Source organism: Poecilia mexicana, unplaced genomic scaffold, assembly GCF_051168715.1.
Source record: "Poecilia mexicana isolate PSO_F unplaced genomic scaffold, ASM5116871v1 scaffold_12, whole genome shotgun sequence".
Classification (NCBI taxonomy): domain Eukaryota; kingdom Metazoa; phylum Chordata; class Actinopteri; order Cyprinodontiformes; family Poeciliidae; genus Poecilia; species Poecilia mexicana.
The window spans coordinates 5,509,750-5,533,451 of record NW_028263381.1 but is presented as its reverse complement, the minus strand read 5'-3'; the positions used below and the strand labels follow the sequence as shown (position 1 = coordinate 5,533,451).

Here is a 23,702-nt window from a genome sequence, read left to right as displayed (position 1 = left end):
GGTGCATCTTAATAAATTAAACTATAACTAAAAGGTTTATTGTTTTAAAAAAAATTAAAAAAGCAAACCTGCAATATATAAATGCATTACACATAGTGATGTACTTCAACACACTTATTGGTGTGGAGCTGATTATTATACTAATGAAAACCCAAAATATTTTTTCTTAGAAAATGGGAATGTTATGCTTTGGGAAAAATCATTTGTAATACAGAAAGATTGTGTTATGGTAATTTTATGGGCTGCACAATCAAACATTTACTTGCACAAAAAGTCTTTGCCAAAGAAACTGTGCAGTGTGTGCTCTATCAAAGCATATAAATAAAAAATTTTGTGGAAGAAAAACATTTGGTAGGGCATCGTGAAGCAAAGAAAAACTTTAAATATTCTTTTTAAATGTGTGAAATGTGATGTGTTTATTTCTTCCATGCCTAAAAAAATTAAACAAAAAAGTCTTAAATTTATTTATTAAATGATACTTTTTGGGCTGTTAATTAAACAGCTTACAGTTTTAACACATCCTTAAAGGCAAGATGGTTTCATTACACTGAAAAAGGAGACCAAGTAACCCAGCATATTTAAATATGTTTATTTTCATCACAAGTAATCAAAATAAGTTTATTTTTGTTGATTTTAGTTGTTAAAGTCAAACATGCGTAAATAAGGTGAGTTTGACAAACTTCTTTATATCACTTATGACCAATTAACACAATATTTTTAAGTTGGCACTCCATTCTCTTTGTTCAGTGCAGTAAAAGCAAACAAAGAGAAGTACCATCTCACACAATATGATGGGAGTTTAAAAATCTTTGGACGGCTTTTGACCTGAACTTAATTCGCCTGAGTCTGAAACCGAAAACACAATTAAAATCAACGAACCTGGAAAACACAGACGACTGGCTGGAACAGCAGAACAGCCGGTTTCAGTCTAATTTGTGAAAACGAACGAGACGTCTTCCGACTTCTGCAACTAATCCTTCATCTGCTCTGCTGACGCGTTTGAATAAATCCCAAACTGTATGATTTCAACCACTGTACGGCCTGAAGAAAACATCTATCACATTCAATAAAACTGGCTATCAGGGAAGCCAGCGCTCTCACTCTGGGGAGGAATTCTTTCTCATGTCTGGAGACATAAAAAGGGTTCATGAGATCAGCGGGAGGAAGGGCGCTTACAGAACATTTGGAGGCGGGAAGGAGACTTGATTGGATATGGCACAAACAGAGTCTCTGTGCTCCGAGTCAAGAAGACTCCGAAAGCATCTTGACAGGCCGTGGAAGGAGCCGCAGCGGTTACTTTAAAAGTGTTTCCCTTAAAGAATCAAACAACTTTGGAGAGAGCGTCAACTTGGAGTAGAATCTGTACTCACGAGAGGAAAAACACAGCTTTACTCTTCTGTGCGTTGCGTTTGTGTTTGCTCGTCTGTTCTCTGTCAATTCCTTATGCTAATGAGATGCATATTTTTTTCTTTCCTGCCTGTGTTTTATCGCTCAGTCGACGGAGGCTGGGGGGAGTGGAGCGAGTGGTCTGTGTGTAGTTCTGACTGCGACAGGCAGCGCGGCAGAGAGTGCACGGCTCCGGAGCCCAAACATGGAGGACGGCTCTGCGACGGCGCGGCTTCGGCAGCGGAAAACTGCACAGGCGGCCTCTGCACTCAGAGTGGGTAACGGCATCTGCTTAAGAAGTAAAAAAAAAAGAAAAAAAAAAGGCAGTTGGGGATCATTACTGTCTGTAAGCATGATGCTTAAAGACTGTGTCATTATACATTAAATGTTTATCATCTTTGGCAGAGCAGGCTGGATCATGATCATCATTATAATCATGCTCATTACCAACACCCTCATCCGTCTTCATTATTCATCCACTTGACTTACATTAAGCACAGTGTGTTCAGGCAGGGACGCATGCACAAGCAGCGCCTGAATGAACCGACTGCAAACTCTGAAGTGAATGTTTGTCTGCCTGCAGATCGGAAGTTGCTCCATGACGCAAAGCCACAGGGTGAGTTTTTCCCTCATGTCATCCAAACTTTGCAATAAATGTTAAACTTCTAACTTCAACTCCACTCACTGACAAAAAATGTCTCTGTCAGATTAGAGTATTTTGATCTGATGTTAATGGATTACTGTCTGAAATTACCTTTTCTTTTAGGCATTCAAAATATAATTAAGGCTTACCTCTGACCACTGACTGGTCAGGAAGTTTGATTTCCAATATGATTTCTGATATGAAGCAAATATCCATTGAGCAGCATCAAGCTGTGACGATGGTCTAAAAGGGCTTAAATAAATACCTGAGCGTGTGAATGTAGTTAAATCCTCAGCACAAACACACACCTGCATGCAGTAAGCGCATCCTTTTAACTGATTCATTTAGAGACTGAAATCATTGATCGACGTTAACATTGTATTGGATTACAAAAGAAGACTGGTGGTGATTGGACGGCTTTCACTGAACCTCAGAGGAAATGTTGGAATCACTTATTCACATTGTAGAGAAACGGCCAATTAACTGGAATATTCAGCTAATAAAGCAAATCAGCCAAATGAAGATTAGTTCAAACAGATTGAGCTTTAAAAAATAGATCTAGAAGAGCATTAAAAAAAGTTCCTGTTTCTGCTTACACTCTGTTCTCTCTGTTCTTCTGATGTCAGAATCTGAATCAAGAAATATTATATGTACAAAGTTTCAACAACTTCAGGATGCAATAAAAAAAAACTGTCACATTTGCCAGTTTTTTTTTTTCCTGAATTGCCAGGGCAACAACCCCGAGCATCACAAGCTAATGGTAATTTGTTTTTCTGCATTCACATCCTAGTGAGGCATAAAGTTACCAATTTTTCTTATGTGTGAAGAGTTATTATAATACAGACTGCCAGAAGTGCAAATGCAAGTCTCATTACTGCAACTATCTCTTTATTTATAACTCAGGACAGTGATTTCACATTTTGAGGTCAGGGTTGTTCAGAAATGTTTGTTTTTCTCTCTGCTGTAAAAGTTCTAGTTCAAATCTGACCCAAAACTTAGTCCACAGAAAAGTCTGAGTGAATTTTATTGACAATAATCAAAATGTAATATTTGATAAGAAGTTTCACACCGGGATCGGCGTTCAGGTCAGACTCTGTGAAGGAGATGGGTTGATCTGAACAGGAAGTATTGCACAATCAGGAAATGGAGAGTTACCAGGCAGACTGGAGACTCCAAGTCGATCCTCCTCAGAGTCTTGGACCTCCATCGACTTGAATCCTCTGTGGATTGACAATAGAGGACTGGAGATTGCTCTTTTATCGGGGAAGGTTTCGCCTGTGGGACTGTACAGAGGGGCATCGTTTTTACAGTGGAAATCAGGGCAGGAAAAGGGAAATCTTGAAACCCTTAAAGGAACTTTTGGTTCTTTTTTTTCTTTCAATACAACAATACAGCCTGCTGTAGTACTGTTTGGACATTTCTCAGCATAATATTCTTGAGAACCACAGCTTTAACATATTTTCCATGTTGATTTCAGTTATTTTAAATGGTGCATTTAGTAGTTATGTGTAGGTATTTTGTATAGTTGATCTATTCTTTAAAAAATATAGACATCCATACACAACGTGTGCTTTAGAATGATGTGAAACAACACTAAATGCTGAGGTGGAGCTATTCTTTTTCTTGCTCCAAATGTAAGACATAATTTTGTTTTGTTTTTGTTTCTTTACAATATTGCTAAGCTATAATCATCCATAAATCTATTCAAAAGACTCAACATTGGATCCCTGCCATACTGCTTCTTGATCCTACTGGGATTATGGCGAGCAGCAGTTTTAGTTGGCTGGGAAATTACTGTCATCATGACTTTTTTTTTGACCATATGTAATCATTAATAAGACTTAATCCAATTTTACCCATTGTCATCAGTCTTTGCTCTTAATCCTAAATGTGGACGGGGTGCGATGTCCCAGTTGTTTCTCAGTAGTAGGCGGAGGACGAAGGGTTCATGGATTACTTGAGGGGTTTTTTGTGCGACACTCGAAAAATGAAGAGGTAGAAGCTGAGCTTGTACATCCGTTCACAGATGCACTTAGTCTTTTATTATTTCCTCATATAAGACACTTAATGAAGCAATAAGCCCTGCACTCTCTAATCTTGATATTTTCAATATGTAAGCATCATAATTCACTGTCATTATTAGGCAGAAACAAAGTAAAAGTTGTTTCTGCTTGTGCATTATGATAGATGTCAATATTAATAGCTTTTTTTAATTATTTTTTTCTAAGATGCAAAAAATCTCTGACAGTGGGCAGTAGTACAATATCTCAATTTAAAACATGTTAAAACACTTTATCATATTTCTCATTTTTACGTTATTGTTGTAATTTTTCTTCTCAGTGTTATTAAAAAGAAATAACACATGCAGACATTTTAAGTCACATATATTTTTCCCCAAGGAATCAATATCAGCTGATTGAGCTTTCTTCTGCAGAGGAGCATCTCACGTCCCAGTGCAATCTCTTATCACTATCTGAATTTAGCACCTATACTGTCCTAAGATAACTAAGCAGGCTCCTGTTAAAAGCAGCATTTAAAGCATCTTGTATCAATACGTAGCTCCCCTCTAATAAGTCTCATAATTTTGACTTCATCCAGTTTGGCGTGCCAGGTCACACCTGTCAGTGGATATCCACTGCAAAGTCACTGGTTTATGCTTAATTGCTGTTTAGGGAAATGAGGAATTTGCTGCAGTGTCATTTTGATCCATACGGAGCCAGAAGCTCGTGTTCTCCTTACTTGTCCTTTAACAACAATCAGTATTTCCATTTGTCACCAACGGTAAGAAAAATGCATTCAGGCTTCCGTAACTTTCCTGAGCCCTCAATTAACCTGCCACTATAGCTGCTAATACCGCTTTGCATATTTTGTCAATTTTCTTCCCTTTGAGCTTCAGGCTACTTAGAGGATTTCTCAGCATGTCCTGTTTTTAGCACAGATCTCATTATCTTTCAAGAACAAGCTAGCAGCTTCTGTTTTCTTCTCGCTCTTTCTCTTTGTGGAGTTGGACGCCGCAATACTGGCGGGAGCAGATAGAGTGTAATCGCCGCCGATGAGCTAATTTAATGAATTGGTTTTGTCACATTATCCCAGTGGAAAGCAGAGAGCCTCCAACACCAGAGCCAAGCGGTGTTTGAAATGACAGTCAGGTGTTGGGTTGATTATAATCGCCTTCCTTCCGAGGTTCCTCATTAGTAGTCTTAACTCTGCAGAAAGGAACAATAAAATTGTGTATCAGGAGGCAGGCAATGGATAGAAAACAAAAAGGCTCTCATGTAGTTTGGAACAGAGGTAGATTTGCCTCCCGCCGACTTCCACAACTTTAATATTCTTTAACAACACGGATTCTTGGGCTTCTAAGGGAAGAAGCTGCTTCTTGTGTCCTAATTAGACACAATAACATTTCCCAGACTGTGACAGAAAGTCTAACTTTTCCCTTCTAACCTTCGAAGGAGTGGAAAGAACCAGTGATGTGGCCCTGTACTCAGGCTTGGCTGCGGGAGTGGTGACCGTGGTGCTGCTGATCGTCGCCGTCACTCTGTATCGGCGGAGCCAAAGTGAGTACGGGGTCGATGTCATCGACTCCTCTGCCCTCACTGGGGGCTTCCAGTCTTTCAGCTTCAAGACGTCTCGTCAAGGTAAGCCAGTGACCGAGTCTCGCAGGGATAAGTCAGCTCAAACTAAACCTTCACCTGCGAGACTTCAGATTGTTTTCCAGCTTTGTTTTAGATCTTACCTGCTAATTCCAACTTGCTTTCCCAGAACTAGACACGCAAACTTCTGAGTGTGAACCAGTTTACATGATGTATGCCAAACTAACACTTTAAAACCTGTTAGATTTTTTTATAGCCACTTAAAATAAGTATCAAACCGGGCTGCACAGTGGTGCAGTTGTTCTGGGTTCTGGGTTCGATTCCCGGCCGGCCCCGGTCTTTCTGCATGGAGTTTGCATGTTCTCCCTGTGCATGTGTGGGTTTTCTCCGGGTACTCTGGCTTCCTCCCACAGTCCAAAAACCAAATTGTCCCTAGGTGTGTGTGTGCATGGTTATTTGTCCTGTGTGTCTCTGTGTTGCCCTGCGACAGACTGGCGACCTGTCCAGGGTGACCCCGCCTCTTGCCCGGAACGTTAGCTGGAGAGGCACCAGCACCCCTCCTGACCCCACTGAGGGACAAGGGTGTAAAGAAGATGGATGGATGGATGGATGGATGGATGGATGGATGGATGGATGGATGGATGGATGGATGGATGGATGGATGGATGGATGGATGGATGGATGGATGGATGGATGGATGGATGGATGGATGGATGGATGGAACCCCAGGTTTTGAATGATGTCCTGGTAGTTTTATAAATGCTCCACCTGACTAAGGTCTTATTTATGTTTCCTAAATAAGACCTTTGCAGAAATATTCAGCGTACTGACGAGACAAAAGTGTTGGTAACAGGATGCATATGTTTCAAAAACTAACAGAGTTCCAGATAAAAAACATCATGGGTACTATGCTGGTCAACTGGTTCTGGTCTAGTTAACCACAGCCTGGACAACTTGCAGTAATTGACGAAACCATAAATTTATTTCTTATCAAAAAATCCTGTAGTTGAACTTCTGGATGTCATTTTTTTAAGCTCAAACCTTCCTAGGTAATGCAGCAGGATGAAGATCAGAAGCATATTAAATGGGTAAAAAAAAACTGTCTAGAGGGGCCTAGTCAAAGTACACTCTAAGATTTTATGATAAAGGCTGAGGCATGACTTTGAACAGTCGTCTGTATGGCTGATTCTGCCCAACTCCTCCATAGATATGTACAAAACTCATTGCCAATTATCACAAATGGTTGATGTCACCATTTGCCACCAAGGGTGACACACTAGTTGTCATATTTAGGTGTGATTACTTTTTGCATACGGCCAGGTTGGTTTGGGTCACTTCATTTGAAAAAATGCTCTATTTACACTGATCATCATGAAATAATTAATGACAATACAAATAATTTCCACAGCTCTGTGCTCCAGCATGTAAGGTTTAACTTTCCTATGAGACATGAAACCAAATGCAGCTGGTTTCCTACTTTTCAGAAATCAGGAGAGTAAAAAAGGAATATAGGTGGGGAAAAAAGCTGTAAATTGTTGGTATCGTCAAAATTATATGTTTTGTGACTTCGCCATATGATGCATAAAAATAAAATCCATGCAGCCATCTAGCATGCTAGCTGGTTTTATGGTTTGAATGAGCCACAAGCAAAAAAAAAAAAAACCCTCCAATCAAATCTGTTTTGTTCCTTATAAATACAGTGAGAGCATATTGCATTCTGAATGTCACTCTTTGGCTGCATAGACATTATAAAAAATGTCATTTCCCTTCAAATAGAAGAAGAACACAAAAGTTGAGAGAGAAAAGACAGAAAAATGTCACTCTTGCAGATTGGCTTTGTAAGAAACAAACACAAAACACAAACCATCACTAGCTCTTTACTTTCCCAAAGATTAACAGTGGAGCAGAGATTATTTTAGCAAAGGATGAAGCATGTTGTCCTTTTCTTGTTGGTATTTATTTTAATTTGAAAACCATAAAAAGTGCTGAAATATTGATGCTAATGTTTCTGAATGAAAGCAACATCCACACAGTCCGTACAGTGTATGCATTCATGTAATGTCATGAATTATGCATTCATTTCTTTGTGTTATGACATAACTAATGGGCATCAATTATTAAAATGCTTTAGGAGCCGGGATGAGACTGACGGTTTTTAATTTTTTAGTTTGTTTACTGCAAGGTTATTGGAGATTCTTAATGTCTGAGTCGGACTTAAAGTGACTGATATAATGTGGCTTAATCCATAAAACATGCAGGGCGTTTTGAATCTTATTGGAAACAACGCCGCGGCCAGACTCATAAAACTTTGTTGAAAACAAATGGTAAAACATATAAAGAATCTGTGTAATTTCACTCTTATCTATTATTACTTAGATATTTGTCCTCCTACCGCGGAGTGCATTAATCAACATGGTAGATAAAAGGCTTATGTTTAGAGTACGGAGCTTTTTTTGAACTTATCGTCCTACGTTCAACAATACCTGAATCAATTATTCATTGTAGCGGAATTAAAAATTCAATTTATTAGTGTTTCCAATTTCTTTTTTTCTTTTTTTTGTTATTTTTGTGAAGTTCAGGGATGAAACGTTCATGCAGCAAATGCAAGAAAACATTAGAGTGTTCTAGCTTTGTCTGTGTATTTTTTTTCCCAGACAGGCATTATAGTTGGCCACAGCAGGAGCCCTCAGCCAGGCATAACAAAGTTCATTTTAATAACACCACAGGTGGCAGGGAAGGCTTTAATCTTGGTCTCTGCTCCTTGTGTTTGAACCCTCATAATATCCTGCATGTGCTCCCCTCCTGATATGCCACTCAGTTATATGCTGCTACAAGTAAAATCACAGCAATCAGTTAGTTTCTTTTTTTTTTTTCGTTTTTTCTTTCCAGAGTCGGTCGAACATCTTACACCGACATAAACTTTGCTGAGCTAGTGTCTGAAATTTTATTTCTTTCTTCAGTCCCGTTTGTTCTGTTGTCATTTTATATGAAATAAAATATTATTTTATCAAATCTGTCAAATAAAAAAGAATCCAATTTCTTTTTCGCAGACAATCCCGTCTTCTATGCACTATTTGAACAGACTTTTCTGTGAAAGTATTAACTCACAACATTGTTTGTGAAGGTGTTCATACCCACTAAACATTTCACTTTACAGCTAAAAACATTTAGTCTAATTTTATATGTTATGCTCACTTAATGCCCTTTCTCTGAAATGATATTTTCTTCCACAGAATCTCATTTACACTCTCAACACTTTGACATGATTCTGCCACCATAGAAGATCACAGGTTAGATGCTGCAACAGCATCTCTTAAGCTAATTGCCTTAACTTGTGCAAGTTAAGACTTGTGGTATTCATGGGAGTTAAGGACCACAGTCGTCTGTGATGAGCTAAAGTCTGTAAATACTTGAGACTCTCTCTAAAAATGGTTTTGGGGATGCAGCCGATCAACGCCGATCAACTCTTGGACTGACTGCTTTGCCAATGCTAGCCAGTAGCTTTGTCAAGTAGCATTGCGCCTCCCACGTTGCATTTTTTCCACTGAAAATTTGACATGCTCTATCAGAAACATCTGTGGCTAGATGAAATGTCCTAGAAAGTTTGGAGCTACGTTCTACCGGTCCATTGTACGATTCATTGACCATCCATGTGTATCACTTATGGTTTTATTGTCACTGATGAAAGCATTTAAACAGCTTTGTGTGACGGTCACAGGGTTTCTCTGCCGCTGTGCCAGAGTTCCTCTGTTCGGAAATTATGAATCCCGCTGAACAACAGACATTTCAAATATAAATGCCCTCCTCATCTTTATTTGAAGCGGATATAAAGAAAACATGCACTTCCCTTTCATTTCACAAACATGTGTTTCCTTGTGTTGTTGATATTGGCTGGAGGAAGTCGGTGCATCTTTCAGTGGAGGTGTCCTCTCCTTTATGCCCTGACATTATTACCATTTAAATGCAAATATATAAGTTTTTGTAGCTGTTTTGAAAGTTGATTATCAGATAACACCTCCTACTGCTCGTGTTTGTCGTTGCTAAGCAGGACATTATTTCTGTAAATGCATGACATTCTTGATTCCAGAGTGAAGAAATGATGGTCATTTCCACACAATGAGAAAAAAAACATTTTGTTGATATGCACTCTGGTTATATAAGTTGGTAATAACAACCCTCTTGTCTAAAGAGTCAATGTGTTGAAATGTCTTTAAAAGAAATCTAGCTGCTGTCCATAATTCACTCTTTCTTTGTGTGTGTTTCAGCAAACCCCCTGCTCATGAACTCATCCATGCAGCCGGATCTCACAGTGTCCCGTACATATACCAGCCCCATATGTTTCCAGGACTCCATTGACAAGGAGTTAATGGCCGAGCACTCACTCCTCGACCCGCTGCCTGATCTGAAGGCGAAAGGTTAGAAAACTCGACCACTAGTAGGAGATTTATTCTCCTTTCTTTGAATACATTTTATTTTGTCTCTAAAGAAACTTTTCATCCAAAACAACCTGATTCTCCAGTCCGTGTTCTCCGATGTGTTAGTGCTAACATCAGTCTCTCCAGGAAGTTGCGACGTTGCAATCACCACTATTAATGCAAATTCAGTCATCATTCAGACTTGCAATCATTGCAACTTTTCCTTAATTCTGACCAGTCCCCTTAACGTTTTCTGTATTTCGCTCTTTTCTGACCAGTCACTGCAACTTGAGTGAATTTTAACCAATAATCCCTTTAGCCCTCTTCTCAACTCAACTTCCTGTTTCACGATGTGTCTTGAAAGCCAAACAGATGCTAAACAGTAACATTTGCCTTTTTAATTTTTTTTTTTGCAGTAACCATTTTGAATCTTTCCGTCTTGTCAACTTGATCAATATGTATTTTTTCTTTTTGCACTTTGACAACTCTTTGTGACATCATTTTATTTGTATTAAGAGCTAATTCAAGAACGTACATGGAAATGTTATTTTCACTTTAAATATCAACTATGTTGAAATTGTCAAAGGTCTTTCTTGCAGAGGTTATGTGCAGCAATGTAAACTTTTTTGTCAACTACCAGGTTATGGCAAAAATAAAGCTTAAAAAACTTGCTACTTTTTGAAAAAGTAAGTAATTTTAGGCCGCAACAATCGCAAAAAAAAAAAAAAAAAAAAATCGCATCATCCTAGAAACACTTTAATATGCTTTTAATGTATTTTACACTTGCATATAAAAAGCTTTATTTGTTGACACGTGTTCAACAAAAAATGAGAAATTACATGTTTTTGTTTGCTTTTAATGACTCGTTTATACGAGGCGTACTACGAGATTCATGGTCATACTTTATATTCTCCCTGCAGGGGATTTTCTGACGTTACTAAATTTCCCTCTTTTGCAAAATTCTGAAAAGAAACATTAAGATGAGTTGAGATTGAATAGGGAAATTATTGAAATCTTTGAAAGATGACGGCGTGCTCCTCTCAGGTAATCCCCGACTCTAAACACGAAGCAGTCTGAGCACAGACTGTTCTCATTTGTGGTTCCCTGTTGGTGGAACGAGCTGCCAAATTCTGTCAGTCTCTCTCTCTCTCTCCACCTTCAAGAAACATTTGCAGATGGATTCTTAATAAAACACTCACACCTCCTTTTCTTACACCTTTAACAGTAACACTTCTACCTCACAGTCTTTTTTTTTCTTCCATCCTTTAAATAGTTGAGCTTAAATGAACATAAAGGAGGTATGTTGCACCCTTTTTAACAAGTTCAAGCTAATTTCTTGAAGTTCTAAATATCTAAGAAAAGGAAGCACACTCTGTTTCAGCACCACAGCTTCTGTTCTTGACAAGGTTTTAAAATTGCTTAGATGTAACCTTCAGCATACCAAATCACACAGCCCATCCCACTCAATATCTTTGAAACAAAATGGTAAAAAAAAACGCTATGCTACGTGTGAAAAACTAACAACTTGTAGAAACTCCTTTAGCGGCAGTAAATTGGTGTGGCCATTTTCTGTAGGGTTTTATGTGGAATCTTTTGCAACGTTGCTTCAGTTCTTTAGGTACTGCATGCAATTCTTTCTGCAAGGCTCTTAAGTTCGGATCAAGTTGAGATCTAGTACTTTGACTGGGCCGTTGGATCACACTGATTCCACTTTTTTCGGTCGTGTTGTGGCAGAATTGCTTCTGTGTAGGAGATTGTGTCCCTGATGATGAACCAGCTGCTTACCTTTAGAATAACTTGGTGTACAGAGGAGTTTATGACAGACTGAAGCCATGTTTAATAGTTAGTTTGTGTTGAAAAATGTGATTTGCTCTTCAGCAGTACAGTGCATTACAGGTTAGATTGACATCAATTATTTGTTTGCGTACCGCAGATATGAACCGCAATATTACAGATGAGCCATACTTTGTAAAGCTGTTTTGATCCATAAGCAATAAAATTTTAAAAGCCAAGTCTGTGGAATCTGATATGAACCTGGTTGGTTTTCTAAACATTTTACAGTCTGACCTTAGGAATCTATTTTAGTGATGCTTTTCTAACTGTTCCTAATGTTCCTCGCTGCAGAATGACGGGCTTTTAATTGTTTGAAAACAGCCTTGTGGCATTTTATATAGGGAGATACAATTGCTTTCATTAGTCTCTGAGCTGCTTCTGTTACCAGCTAAGCTCTCTACTCTGTTTTTCATCCTACAGGCTCATAACTTGTCTGTTTAGCCGTGTTTCTCTCCTGGATGAAACCAGTAAAAGAGAAGCTGCTGCTGCTGTTAAGACGCTTTCAGAGTCACAGTCCGTTGTGACATTTCGCTCAGTAAAGCGTCCTGAAATGATATTTGTGGTGTAAACAAAATTGAATTCATCTGAATCACTTATGCCTTTGGTAAAACATATTGGCATTCTTCAGACCAGGATGCAGCCAACAGGCCTGCTTTTCCAGGGTAGACGTGACTGCTGATGTGTTAATCACGTGCTTTCAGCAGCAGCATGTTCCTGCTACTCTGCCTCTTACGTCCTATGAAAGCAGCAAAGCTGGACTTAAATTCTGACAGTTTCTTTCTTCTGGCCTAATATTATTTTCTGCAGACCTGAGGTCAGTTTAAATAATGTTAGGACCTAATAATAACCAGACCGCTTTTATGACGCCCTGAGATTTAAAAGCGCATAATTCTTCAATGGTTGGCTTCCTATTTCCCGTGGCTGTTCCTTTGTCAGAACACATCATAACGCAGAGCCACTGTACTGCTCTCTTTCTACCTGATCTCTTCTATTGAGACAATTTTTGAGGGCAGATTGAGCAGCGTGACTCCACTCTGTCTTTGTCTTATGTGGGATGTTACCCTTTTGACGTCGGTGTAAACAAGTAGACATAAATTGCACTCCGCAACAGCCGAGGCACATAATGACCGAACAAGAAAACATGCGGCACCTGGCCCGGGAGCTCACACATCAAAACCGCTGCCCAGAAAACTGGTATTAAAATACGTGACCTGCAATTTATTTCTCAAATACTTGCAATTTCATGACCCGCAGCAGCTCAGCCACAAGCATTTGGAAGTATCGGCTGGGCCAGGTTGAGAAACCTCGACTCTGCAGATAGAAATGCTTGACTGGTCACAAGTTGGGTACCACAAAAAAATAAAATAAAAATAACCCCAGTCACATATCAGTATCATAAACCTTGGGTTTCACTGTCGGGCAATTTCTCTGTCTATAAAGACTTCTGACACAAGGGCTGACATTAGGGTCTTTTGTTTATATGGATCATTCATCTGCTCTCAGTCGAAGGTAAATAGTAACTAGTTACTTTTACATGAGTAACCATTTGGGGGGAAAAGTACATCTAGGAGTGATTTTATTACACCTTTTACTTAAGCAGCATTATTATGGAGGAATGCTGCTCCTACTTAAGTAATTAAAAACAAGTTTTAATTTTAGTCCTGAAAATACCAGTTTGAGCATTATGCTGGATTTTTGTACAATGGCTTCCAGGTGCAAACAGCAGAATGTGCTGCAAACAAGAAATTTTGCAATTAGAAAAAAATAGAAGCGAAAACCTAAAATCTACAAGACAAATGCAAACCAAATGCTGCAATCACAAATAAAATCACAGGAAATGGAAGCAAAAGGGTAAAATACCCACACATAGCAAAAACAGAAAGTAAGAAATGCTGCAAATAAAGCTTCACAAAAACAGAAGTACTCCATGCCACTAGGGGGAGTCTGGAGTAGATACTATTATTTATGTATTTATTTTGTTGCTCTATAGTATTATAAAAGACTATGTCATTAAAAACACAAGTATAACACCTTTTCCTCCTTTCTCCAACTTTCTCCTGGACATTGAGGAAATCAATCCTGAGGGCGTAGTGATCGACTCCCCCTGCTGGTCTGGAGCTCTTCCATTCAGTGGACCGAGTTTTAAATATATTTAAGTATATTTGGATTAGGTGCTTAAAAAATAATTTGAGCTTCCAAATAAAGATCCATTGACATTATTAAATAAACAGAATTGATATTGACCTCGTCGGTAACTTCAACGATGTCAAAAGGAAAGTACAAAACAAGACTAAGAACAAAACAGATGTGGATGTTTGATGAGTTGGCAAAGTTTTTCCGTCTTGCAAAGTTGCTCGGAGCAACATCAGAAAACCACAACATGGCCGATCTTGAAAATCTGCCCCGTTTTTCTATGGATTTGTGCCACCAGCAACAACAGCGGCTGAGAAACCGAAGCAGCTGTCACACTCTTTTAAATCTCCAACCTTATGTTGACACGAATAACATAGATGTGTTGCGTGTCTGTAAATGTTAAGAAATGAATTTTACTTTGCGAAACATCAAGGCCTGTCACATCCGTGGAGTGTGTGTGTGTGTGACATGCTTTTTACTTAGAGCCTGGTTAGTTTGGAAAGCTTTTCTTACCCAACGAATACAATACAAATTTAAAAAGTGCATTTGTTTGACGATCTGAAACGTATTAGTGTGACACAAGACAGAAAAACAGACATGCTAAATGCTGAAACTTAGACGTGAAGGATGTAAAAATCACCTTTTACATAGAATCTGCAGTGTAAAGACTCTACTTTGCTGGTTCTCTGGATGCAAAGTGTTGCTCTTCCCTCAGGCTCGTTGTTTCAGCTGGAGGCAAAATCCTTGGCAGAGGCAGGCTGGCTGCTCTTTCAGGATTAGCTTTAGTGAGCAGTCAGAGGGCGAATCACTTTACTACGAGCGTGTCATAAATGTAAACAAAGCTGCTTACTGAGCGCCGCTCGCCTTTTGTTCGGGTTGAACAGCTGTACTGACGAGACGTCAGAGTTCATAAGTTTACAGAAAGCAAAATTTCAAAGCGTTCATTGTTTCCGCAGGGGCGACAGAAAGGGCAGAGTACCACGTCATGTCCCACCCTCAGACATTTCCACGGGGTTTGGCTCCAGACTACAGAGGGGTTGCAGTAGGGACAACGCTGGGCAGGAGAGGCAAAAACCTTTTCACTCCGCGGGTCTTTCAGACGCTCAGCAGGCCTCTGCACAAAGCAACGGCGGTGTTTGGCCATGCTGGAGGCAGGCTGGTGGTGCCCAACACAGGTGAGCCGACTGTGAGGCAATTTGATCTGATGCGACCCTCCTGGGAGCGTGAACTCGGGTTTCTGTAATGTGAAGGTGAATGTGGCAGAAGATTAAACTTTTGGTTTTGGTCATCTACAAAACCACCGTCATTTTTCAATTTGCAAATTGAGGTTGGTTTTTATGTTATAATCTAACACAAAACAGTGGATGACAGTAAAATGGAAGGAAAATTATGTGTGGTTTTGTTTTTTTGTTTTTCATGCATTAATTATGATCCTTTGTCAGGATTTTTTTCCAATTTTTTTTATTTTATTAAGGCATAAAAAGAAGGAAGGAAAAAAAATGTATTTTTTATTTTTATTTTTTGTTTTTAATTTTTTTAGGTGATCAATTGTAATTTTCTCCAAATACAAAGTTATTTGAAAAATACATCAGTAGTATTGTTCTTTAGGGGTTTTGTGATCAATATATATATATATTTTTTTTTTTTACCTGTAAGGGTCGTCTGCAGTAGAAGGAGGGACCGGGTCGGTCGGCATGCTTTTGTGTCTGTCGGCCATATTGGATTTAACAAAAATAATTTCTTGCATTTGCAGCTGACGGCCAGTAGATGATGGTGTATTTTATGATGCATTAGTGTCCACTTCAGTGGTCTGTGTGCATTTATAACATAAAAATCCACAAGAAGCACAAGAAAATGACCACTATGCATGAAAGGGTTAATGTGAAAATCTAAAAAGTGTGATATTTTTAGTCAGCTCATATGAATCAATAGATGTTAAGTGGACCAATTTGCTGTCTAAAAACACAAGATGTGGAATTTTGATTGGAAAGCTGGAATAACTTTCTATAGGCATTTCCTGAAATTCTCCTAAAAATGTAAGTCTGTGCTATGAATTGTTCATTCTGATGCATCAATATGCTACGGCTGAATGTATAGCATTCGTTTCCTGTTTAAAAACGACCATCCACCCCATTCTCAAGTCTTTTGTAGCTTCTAAAAGGGTTTCCTCCAGTACTTACTCTGTATTTAGCTCCATCCAAATGAACGCTGACCAGCTTTCATGTCCCAGCTGATAAAAAGCATCAGCTCAACAGGTATGGCGTATACTGGCCCATTCAATAAATTAGAATATAATTTAAAAGTCCTTTTATCACAAGAAACATGCCATTTAAAATTAGGATATTATACCAAATCAATTAAAAAAACACTATGTTTAAAAAACAAAAAAATGTGGGTCTAACAAAAAAGCATGTTTAGTTCCTGCTTAAAGGTTTTTACTTTTAAAATGTACTTTTAATCTGACAAATGAGACTTATTGGGACAAATATTCTAATTTATTGAATATGACCACTTTTCCTTCCACTCTTTTGTTCTCTTCCATAAAATCAAATAAAATACATTAAGGTACTTTTTTCTAACTACAGCAGCCTTGTGCTGTATATAGAACATCTTTAGCTAGATATATAGGAATTACTGCCCCTAATTCAGTACTTGAAAGCATATAATTAACACTACGAAGAAACGTGTGAACTTCTACGTAGTTGTGGCAAACATTAATCATTCTGTTCCTCCAGGAGCTTCATCCGCTCCCCAGACTGGTAGCAATTGGTTTACGATACCAAACAATGCTGCCGACGCTTTTGCGAGGACGTGTTTAAGAAAGATGCGGCGTGGAAGTGTGTCTGCTTGCGACAGAGGCAGTCTTGGCAGCGTTGGGTTTCACAAGGCCTCTGAGACTCTCTCCTGTCACCTCGTTCTGGGGCCGTCACCCCGCTGGCTGTCACCCTCGGTAAAGAGGCCTGACAGCTGAGCAGGTGTGTGCCACGTGTGTGCGCGGCCGGCTGCCTGCTGATCAGCTCTCGCGTGCCTTTTTTCTCTGCAGGTATCAGTCTGCTGGTGCCTCACGGGGGGATCGCGGAAGACACTACCTGGGAAATGTACATGAGCATCAACCAGGAGGACAGCAGGTGAGGGACTCTCACAGAGGCGGCGCCGTCTGCCTCTCAGGCTGCTCTCTTTTAATCTCTCAGCCCTTCCCCGTGCATATCTCATCCATCTTGCCGTGACGCCGTCTCCTTGTCTCGTTGCCAAACAAGAGCCTGGAACATACAAAGGCGACGACACACTCGCTCTCTTAAGAAGCACACAAAGTGACACGCAATGTACATATTCTGGCTTACAGATGCACATGTCCCCTCTCAGCTTGCCGTCTTTTGTCATCTTGCCGACTCCACAGGGGGAGGATGTGATGTGTCATAAATACATTGGAAGCCGTAGACGTATTGCATTACTGCCCTAAGCAACTCTCTCAGCGGAGGAAAACACACTTCATGACTACGGTAGTCTGTTTTCTATTTGCAGACATAGCTGTGACAGTATCTCTTTCCATCTCGACTGGTAAGAGATGCGTGCGCTGCGAACTCTGCAGTGTGAAGGCGATAACTGGTGTTTGGTCAGATGGATAGAGATTGGGTATGATGTGCTGCAGAATGCAGATGCAGCAGGAGAATGTAAGATTTTCACCAAGATGCGAGTCATGGAGAAAACGTCACGATAAGTAAGACCTGGTGGAGAAAGATCACAAACACAGACGTCCACCATGTTAGGTACACCTGTTTAATTACTTGTTAACACAAATAAAAGATCAAGGAGGGAGTAGCTACCCAATATGTTAATGTATCGAGGTGTGGTGAAGACAACTTGCTAGAGTTTAAACAATGCATGTTATTTACAGTGGACCCCCTGATATTAGCTAACAGGTAAAAGCTAAGATCTACAAATACTTGATACCCCCTTTAATAGACCTAAAACTGCTTTTAGTAACAAACCAAATATACCTTATATGTATTAATATTTACAGTAAATCCACTATCTTCCTTATTTCTGCTTTTGGGGGGTACAGTCTATCAGTGCCCATAACTAAATAAATGCAGCTCCTGGATTGGCTGCCAGCCAGTAGCATCTCTAGTAGCATTGTGGTTAGGTGTTTCAGCATCCCAAATTTCATTTTCTTTCAAAACTTTTAAGAGAAATCCACAAATACTGAACCCCAAATAAGCGTGGATCAACTGTAAGTGATTACAAATGTGGTATGGCCGTGTCCTAAGATGTGCAGAGTACGGTCTTAAAATATTCAGTGAGTGTCAGTTGTGTGGTCAGAGAGAAGTAGGAAACTAGATTTCAGCTGATAGAAAGTCAACAGTAGTTCAAGTAACCACTTGTCACGCAGAATACCGTCTCTGAACGCACAACTTCTCAAACATTCAAGGACACTGACTGAAGAAGAGGAAGAGCTACAATCTACACCTAGTCGACAAATTTGGACAATGTCAGATTGGATTAACATCTTAAGAGTCTTGATTTCAGCTGAGATATTTAGACGTACAATCAGAATTTGGTGTAAACGACCATGAGGCACCACTTGGTGTTTATTAGTCCCCAAAAACATCCATAGAAACAGAGCAAACAGCCAAGTTTGCTCAAAAAGCTCTATGGATATGAACATTTTTGCAAGGCGCTGCGTCTGACACGTCTGATTGCTTGGCAACAGACCCTCAGAAGACATCTTACAAGCAGAAGTCAGCCTTATGACATGTTTCTGATTTAAAGCAGCCACTATCAAGATGTCAGCATGTCTGCGCGAACCGTTTCTCACAAGATGTTATCACACGGACATGAGTAGCTGCTTGTGCTTCTGAATGTGATTTGATTTCCAAAGCGAACCCAAATAGCAGTGGGCAGAGAAGTGACATTTGGCTCCATCTGAAATTCAGCCGTCATCTCGCTGCATTTCCACACACCCATTAGGTGCCTGGGGTCACCGGGGAAAGGAAACGCATCCAAGGTCGAATAGATGCCGTGGCTCGGAGCACAGTTAGCAGGCTCGTTGCACACTTCTGTGCCTTAAGTCGCTCCCGTTCAGCCAAACTGTTGCCCTCCAAGCTGCTGCTTTGCTCTGATAAGCCTGATGCTGTTTACTTCTCTGGCTGTCATTTAAGTAGCTGCAGGATCCGTGCACCGCTGAGCTGTCAGTCACAGCCTATCTTCTGACAGCCGCACAGTCCAGGGGAGAAATTGGATCCTTTCTTCCCATTCAAACCTCGGTCATCTACATAAGACGTTGTTTTTCTTCTCAAAGAATAGGAATCGATCAGCTCCGGCTCAGTTTCAGGTGCTCAAAGGATCTTCCCCATGTCCTCCAGGCATCAAGAAGCTTTTTTTTTTTTTTCCTTCTGCGTGTGAACTTTCTGAGCTCAGCAGGGGACACAAGGTTGCTGAAGGACGAAATCATGGCGTGTGGCAAAACGCGCCTAATATGATACGGCTCACAAAAGTGGATAAGTCGAGGGGGGCCTTTCTTGGTTGTGCACATAGAGAAAGTCTGTAGTGTCGAAACTTGGAATAAACCTGTCTCCGATTGGTTCCATTGGCTGGAGGTTGTTTTTAGCGAGTTTTACAAAGTTTTATTGCTAAAACTTTCCTTTTTACAACCGAACCCTAAAGTATACCTTCAGATTTTCTCTTTGGCTTCCCAGTGCAACATAATGGCCACCTCCAACACACATAAAGAGAAGAACTAAAGAGAGTTGTATTTTTTTTTTCGAATCACATGAATGAAAGAGTCGTGAATATTTAATAAGTCCCTAAGCACTGCATTTGTTTCCTCTATACTCACAGAGAAATATCTATCTGATTAGCGTCTCGTGCCTCCCCCTCCCTCCACCCCCCATGTTCTTCAGTTTATCAGCAAATTTGTCTCTTTGGGACTGTGGAGCTTTTGGCTGAAAATCTCCCTTCTGCTAATGAGGGCAGCTCCAATTGGGCAGCGGCAGCGAGTGATCGAAACACAGCAAAGCTGTAAAAATAATCAATTAAAAGTGATTAAAAAACTTAGCAGAGCTGAGATTAGGCACAGGGGCATGATGGTGATTCTCTCCGGGGTTGTCACTACATCTTTTACTGCGTGCATTATCATAAGAGCCTTTGCTCATTTAAAAATATTGATTTCTCCAGATTGAATTCCCTTTTTTCACCTTGAGATGTTCCCAGACTGAGAGACCAGGCCACACGTTCTGAAAATGCCGAGTGCTTTACGAAGAGTTTCAAAGTGAGAAGCATTTATCGAAAATCTCCTCATCATGGTATAAAAATAGTTAAAGCAGAAGTTAAATCTTATCCCTGCTGTTAACCAGATTAGATTAAATGATTTATCTTAATCTGGCCACTACATTACTGTACCTTTAAGTGAAAAGTATCGACTAAATTATGCCTTTCGTCATTACAGCTATAGTTTTTAATGTCATTTTCTGGGATTTTGAGTAAACGACCAACTAACCAAAAACTAGTACATAATTGTGGATGAAAGGAAAAGACTTTGACATTCTTACAAAGGAATATTCTTTGAACTAAACTATTCCATTGTAGCTTGGGTAATGGAAATGCAGAAAAGCCACAGTCAACTGTCTCTATTGGTTTTCATGACCAACTCACAAAATAGGAGACTTTTGTTTGAAATAGTTGCATTAAAGAGGCAGAACAGAATCACAATCAGCCCCGACTGCATTGCCAGCCCACAGACTCACTGTGCCTGGCTGTTCATTTGACTTATTTAGGTATTTTACTTCAGAGTGGTCAACTTTCTATTATTAATATCTCAATTTGATATACAGAAAGGGCTCCCTTCTACATCTGTGCCCTCCGTCCTCCACGTATTTTCAGCCGTACATTTACTTCAGGTTAAAAAAGGTACAAGAGCAGTTTTACTGCACTGTACTTTTTTTTACTTTTGCTAATAGTAATGAACTGTTGCTACTCTTGCTTGAGTAAATTGATTGGGCATTTAAAGAAATAGACTTCAGAGATTGGAAACATTAGATTATTAGATTTCTGCAACATTTCCTTATGTTTATGCAAATCTCAGCATAATTACTCAGCATTTTCTATAAGTCACTGTTTACATCATAAGTTTATTGTATTAATAAGCCAAATGGATATTTTATTGGAAATTTAGGTTTTTATGTATTTGTGTCAAATTGAATGCCTGTTTACTATTACCCCCCCAACATAAGCCATTGCCCCCCCCCCCCAAGTTATAATTTGCCCTTCATTTTACAATATTATGTCATTTTCTGTTGGTCTGTCATAAACTCCATATGAAAAAAAAATCACTGCATTTTATGGTTAAGCCACTACAAAGTCTAATAAGTGTAGCTGGTATGAAAACTTTTTGTGAGACATTGTATTTGTATTTCATATTAAGGCACTATTAAAAGAGAAAATATTGATGTGAAATAATTAGTGTTAATATGAAACGGTCCAAAGCTTTTCATGGTTCGAATGGAAGCTGCACTCAGTCTGTACCGTTTTTTTTTTTTATTAACTTGTTGTTTCCTGCATAAAACACACAGCGGTATCATGCAGCAGACTTGTGTTCGGTATTAACATTTGACAAGTTAGTAATAAAATAAAGTGCTGTCAGCAGTTTTCACGGGGACTATTTGTTTGATAGAAAGGGCTGTCACACCACAGCTGTTCACATCCTGTTCTGTGGATTAAATCCAGACTCACAGAGACACGAGAAGGATTTTTTTTTTCTTTCTTTCTTTTTCTTTTTTTCCCCATTTGCCTCCATTGACAACTTGCTTGGTCCAATACAGACTGTGAGAAGTGTTCGCTTTAATTAAGGTCCCAATTCATAAGCCCATAAGCGTTGTAGCTTTATTTCAGAACATGATAGATAGCGTGTAAGGCATTGTCAGCAACACGTCTGACAAACTGCATCCTGCGAGGTTTTGTTTTATGCAGAAACGCAGCATGATGTTCATCTGCACACATGAGACCGTACTTAATCAGCAACTGAAATTGTAACCAACAATGACTGCAGTGATAGCTCTTTGTTCCCATAACCACAATCAGGGATGCTAAAGAATCATCTTTAATCTTTGTTCACAGACAGTCTGGCTAATTACCATAGTCTCAGCAGCAGGTAACCTTGGTTTCCTCTGAGCTGGGGGCTGATTAGCACAGAAGTGCAGCTGTACGGACAAGGTGCCGCCTGACTGAAAGTGTGAAATTACATTTGGACTGCAATTCTTTTCATTTTCTACTGTTGATTGGTAACAGCATAATGAAAAACAAAGCTTCTCACAGCGCTCTGAGTCAGAAGAATAACGGTGGTTAAAAAGTCCGAACGCAAACATGTTATCTGGTCTACGGGTGACGTATGCAGGGCTGGAAAACTGCACAGCTGCCAGCAGAACTGTATCATTTTTATTCAGAAATATAATAAATTAGTGTTGAGACTTACTCACAAAAATCCTCCATCTGTTAAAAGTTGAATAGTTTTCATAACTCCTTCAGTTAGCATGTTTTAAAGAAGAGCACCCAGACATGGTGAAAGTTGCTGAAGGTGAATGCAAATGAGAGATTTAGTGTTGTATTAAGGCACTTGAATTTGAAAATGACAACAAGCATTGTCCAGACGAGGGAATATGCATTGCTTCTTTTGTAAATTTTATTGGATTTTCAGTCACTGCTGATATACAGCTCTGGAAAAAATGAAGTCACTGAACACTGAACCCCACTGAAAACCTCCTGGTTATTCCGTCAAATATTGATTTCTGAATTCTTCCTGAGTTAAAACATTAGTATTGTTGTTTATAAATGAATATAAACTTGTTTGCTTTGCGTTATTTGAGGTTTGAAAGCACTGCATCTTTTTTGTTATTATTTTTGTTAATTTTTTTTTTTACAGAGATGCATATTTCTAAACAACATACTAATTTCTCCATGCATGTTTAAGGTTTTTTTCTTGTTTCCTATGTTTTGTCTTCTTGTGTTGGGTATGTAAACAACCATTTTAAGTGAATGTAAAGATAAAAATATGGAGTTTTTTGTGAAACATCAACTGTTGTCACAACATTGAGGTATGTTGATGCGTTCATGTTTTATAGATTGTGTGTGTTGACATCAGCAGTGTACAGTTTAGTCTATGTCACTTATTTCTTTTGTCTCATTTTCTTTTCCTGTTTTTTCATATTTAATTGTAACGTGGACGTCCAATCAAAGTTAAATGTTTCATACACTTTCTATTAGTGATCCCAGTCATTAATAACTGCTGGTCAAATTAATCTAAAAGGTCAGGCTGTTGTCTGCTGCAGCCACTTCAAGCATTAGGTATTCTATGATAATTTAATCTTAATAGTACAGACAGAGCTTCTGCATAATGTAGTATGAGATTAAGTAATGTTTTAAATAAGATGTCTTGGGCAAAAAAAATAACTTGGGTCACTATTTTAGGAAGGTGACTTTATGTCCAGAAACTCCTTGGCAGGCTGACTGAGCTGTAGATCAGAAATGTGTTTGGTTCAATATCGGTTGTATAAAAGGGCGAGGCAGGAGTGTTGTCGATATTACTTAAGGCTGCACGTTTTCCTACAACTTAAAATGCAAGACAAATGGAGAACCGAGTGGTAGTGGTTTCAGAATAATTACTGAACACCGATATTAGTTTAAATGTGATGGATAAAACACATAAAA

The 23,702-nt window shown here is 39.2% G+C and overlaps 1 protein-coding gene across 1 annotated transcript in view; it reads left to right on the top strand.

Annotated features, from left to right (window-relative positions):
• Positions 1–23,702, top strand: part of unc5da (unc-5 netrin receptor Da) — a 208,318-nt gene that overhangs the window by 164,166 nt on the left and 20,450 nt on the right. The window contains exons 7-12 of the mRNA XM_015001705.2: positions 1,496–1,660; positions 1,970–2,002; positions 5,482–5,667; positions 9,888–10,037; positions 14,960–15,178; positions 17,047–17,131. Coding sequence (XP_014857191.2) covers positions 1,496–1,660; positions 1,970–2,002; positions 5,482–5,667; positions 9,888–10,037; positions 14,960–15,178; positions 17,047–17,131 — 838 coding nt within the window. The remainder of the gene's footprint in view (positions 1–1,495; positions 1,661–1,969; positions 2,003–5,481; positions 5,668–9,887; positions 10,038–14,959; positions 15,179–17,046; positions 17,132–23,702) is intronic.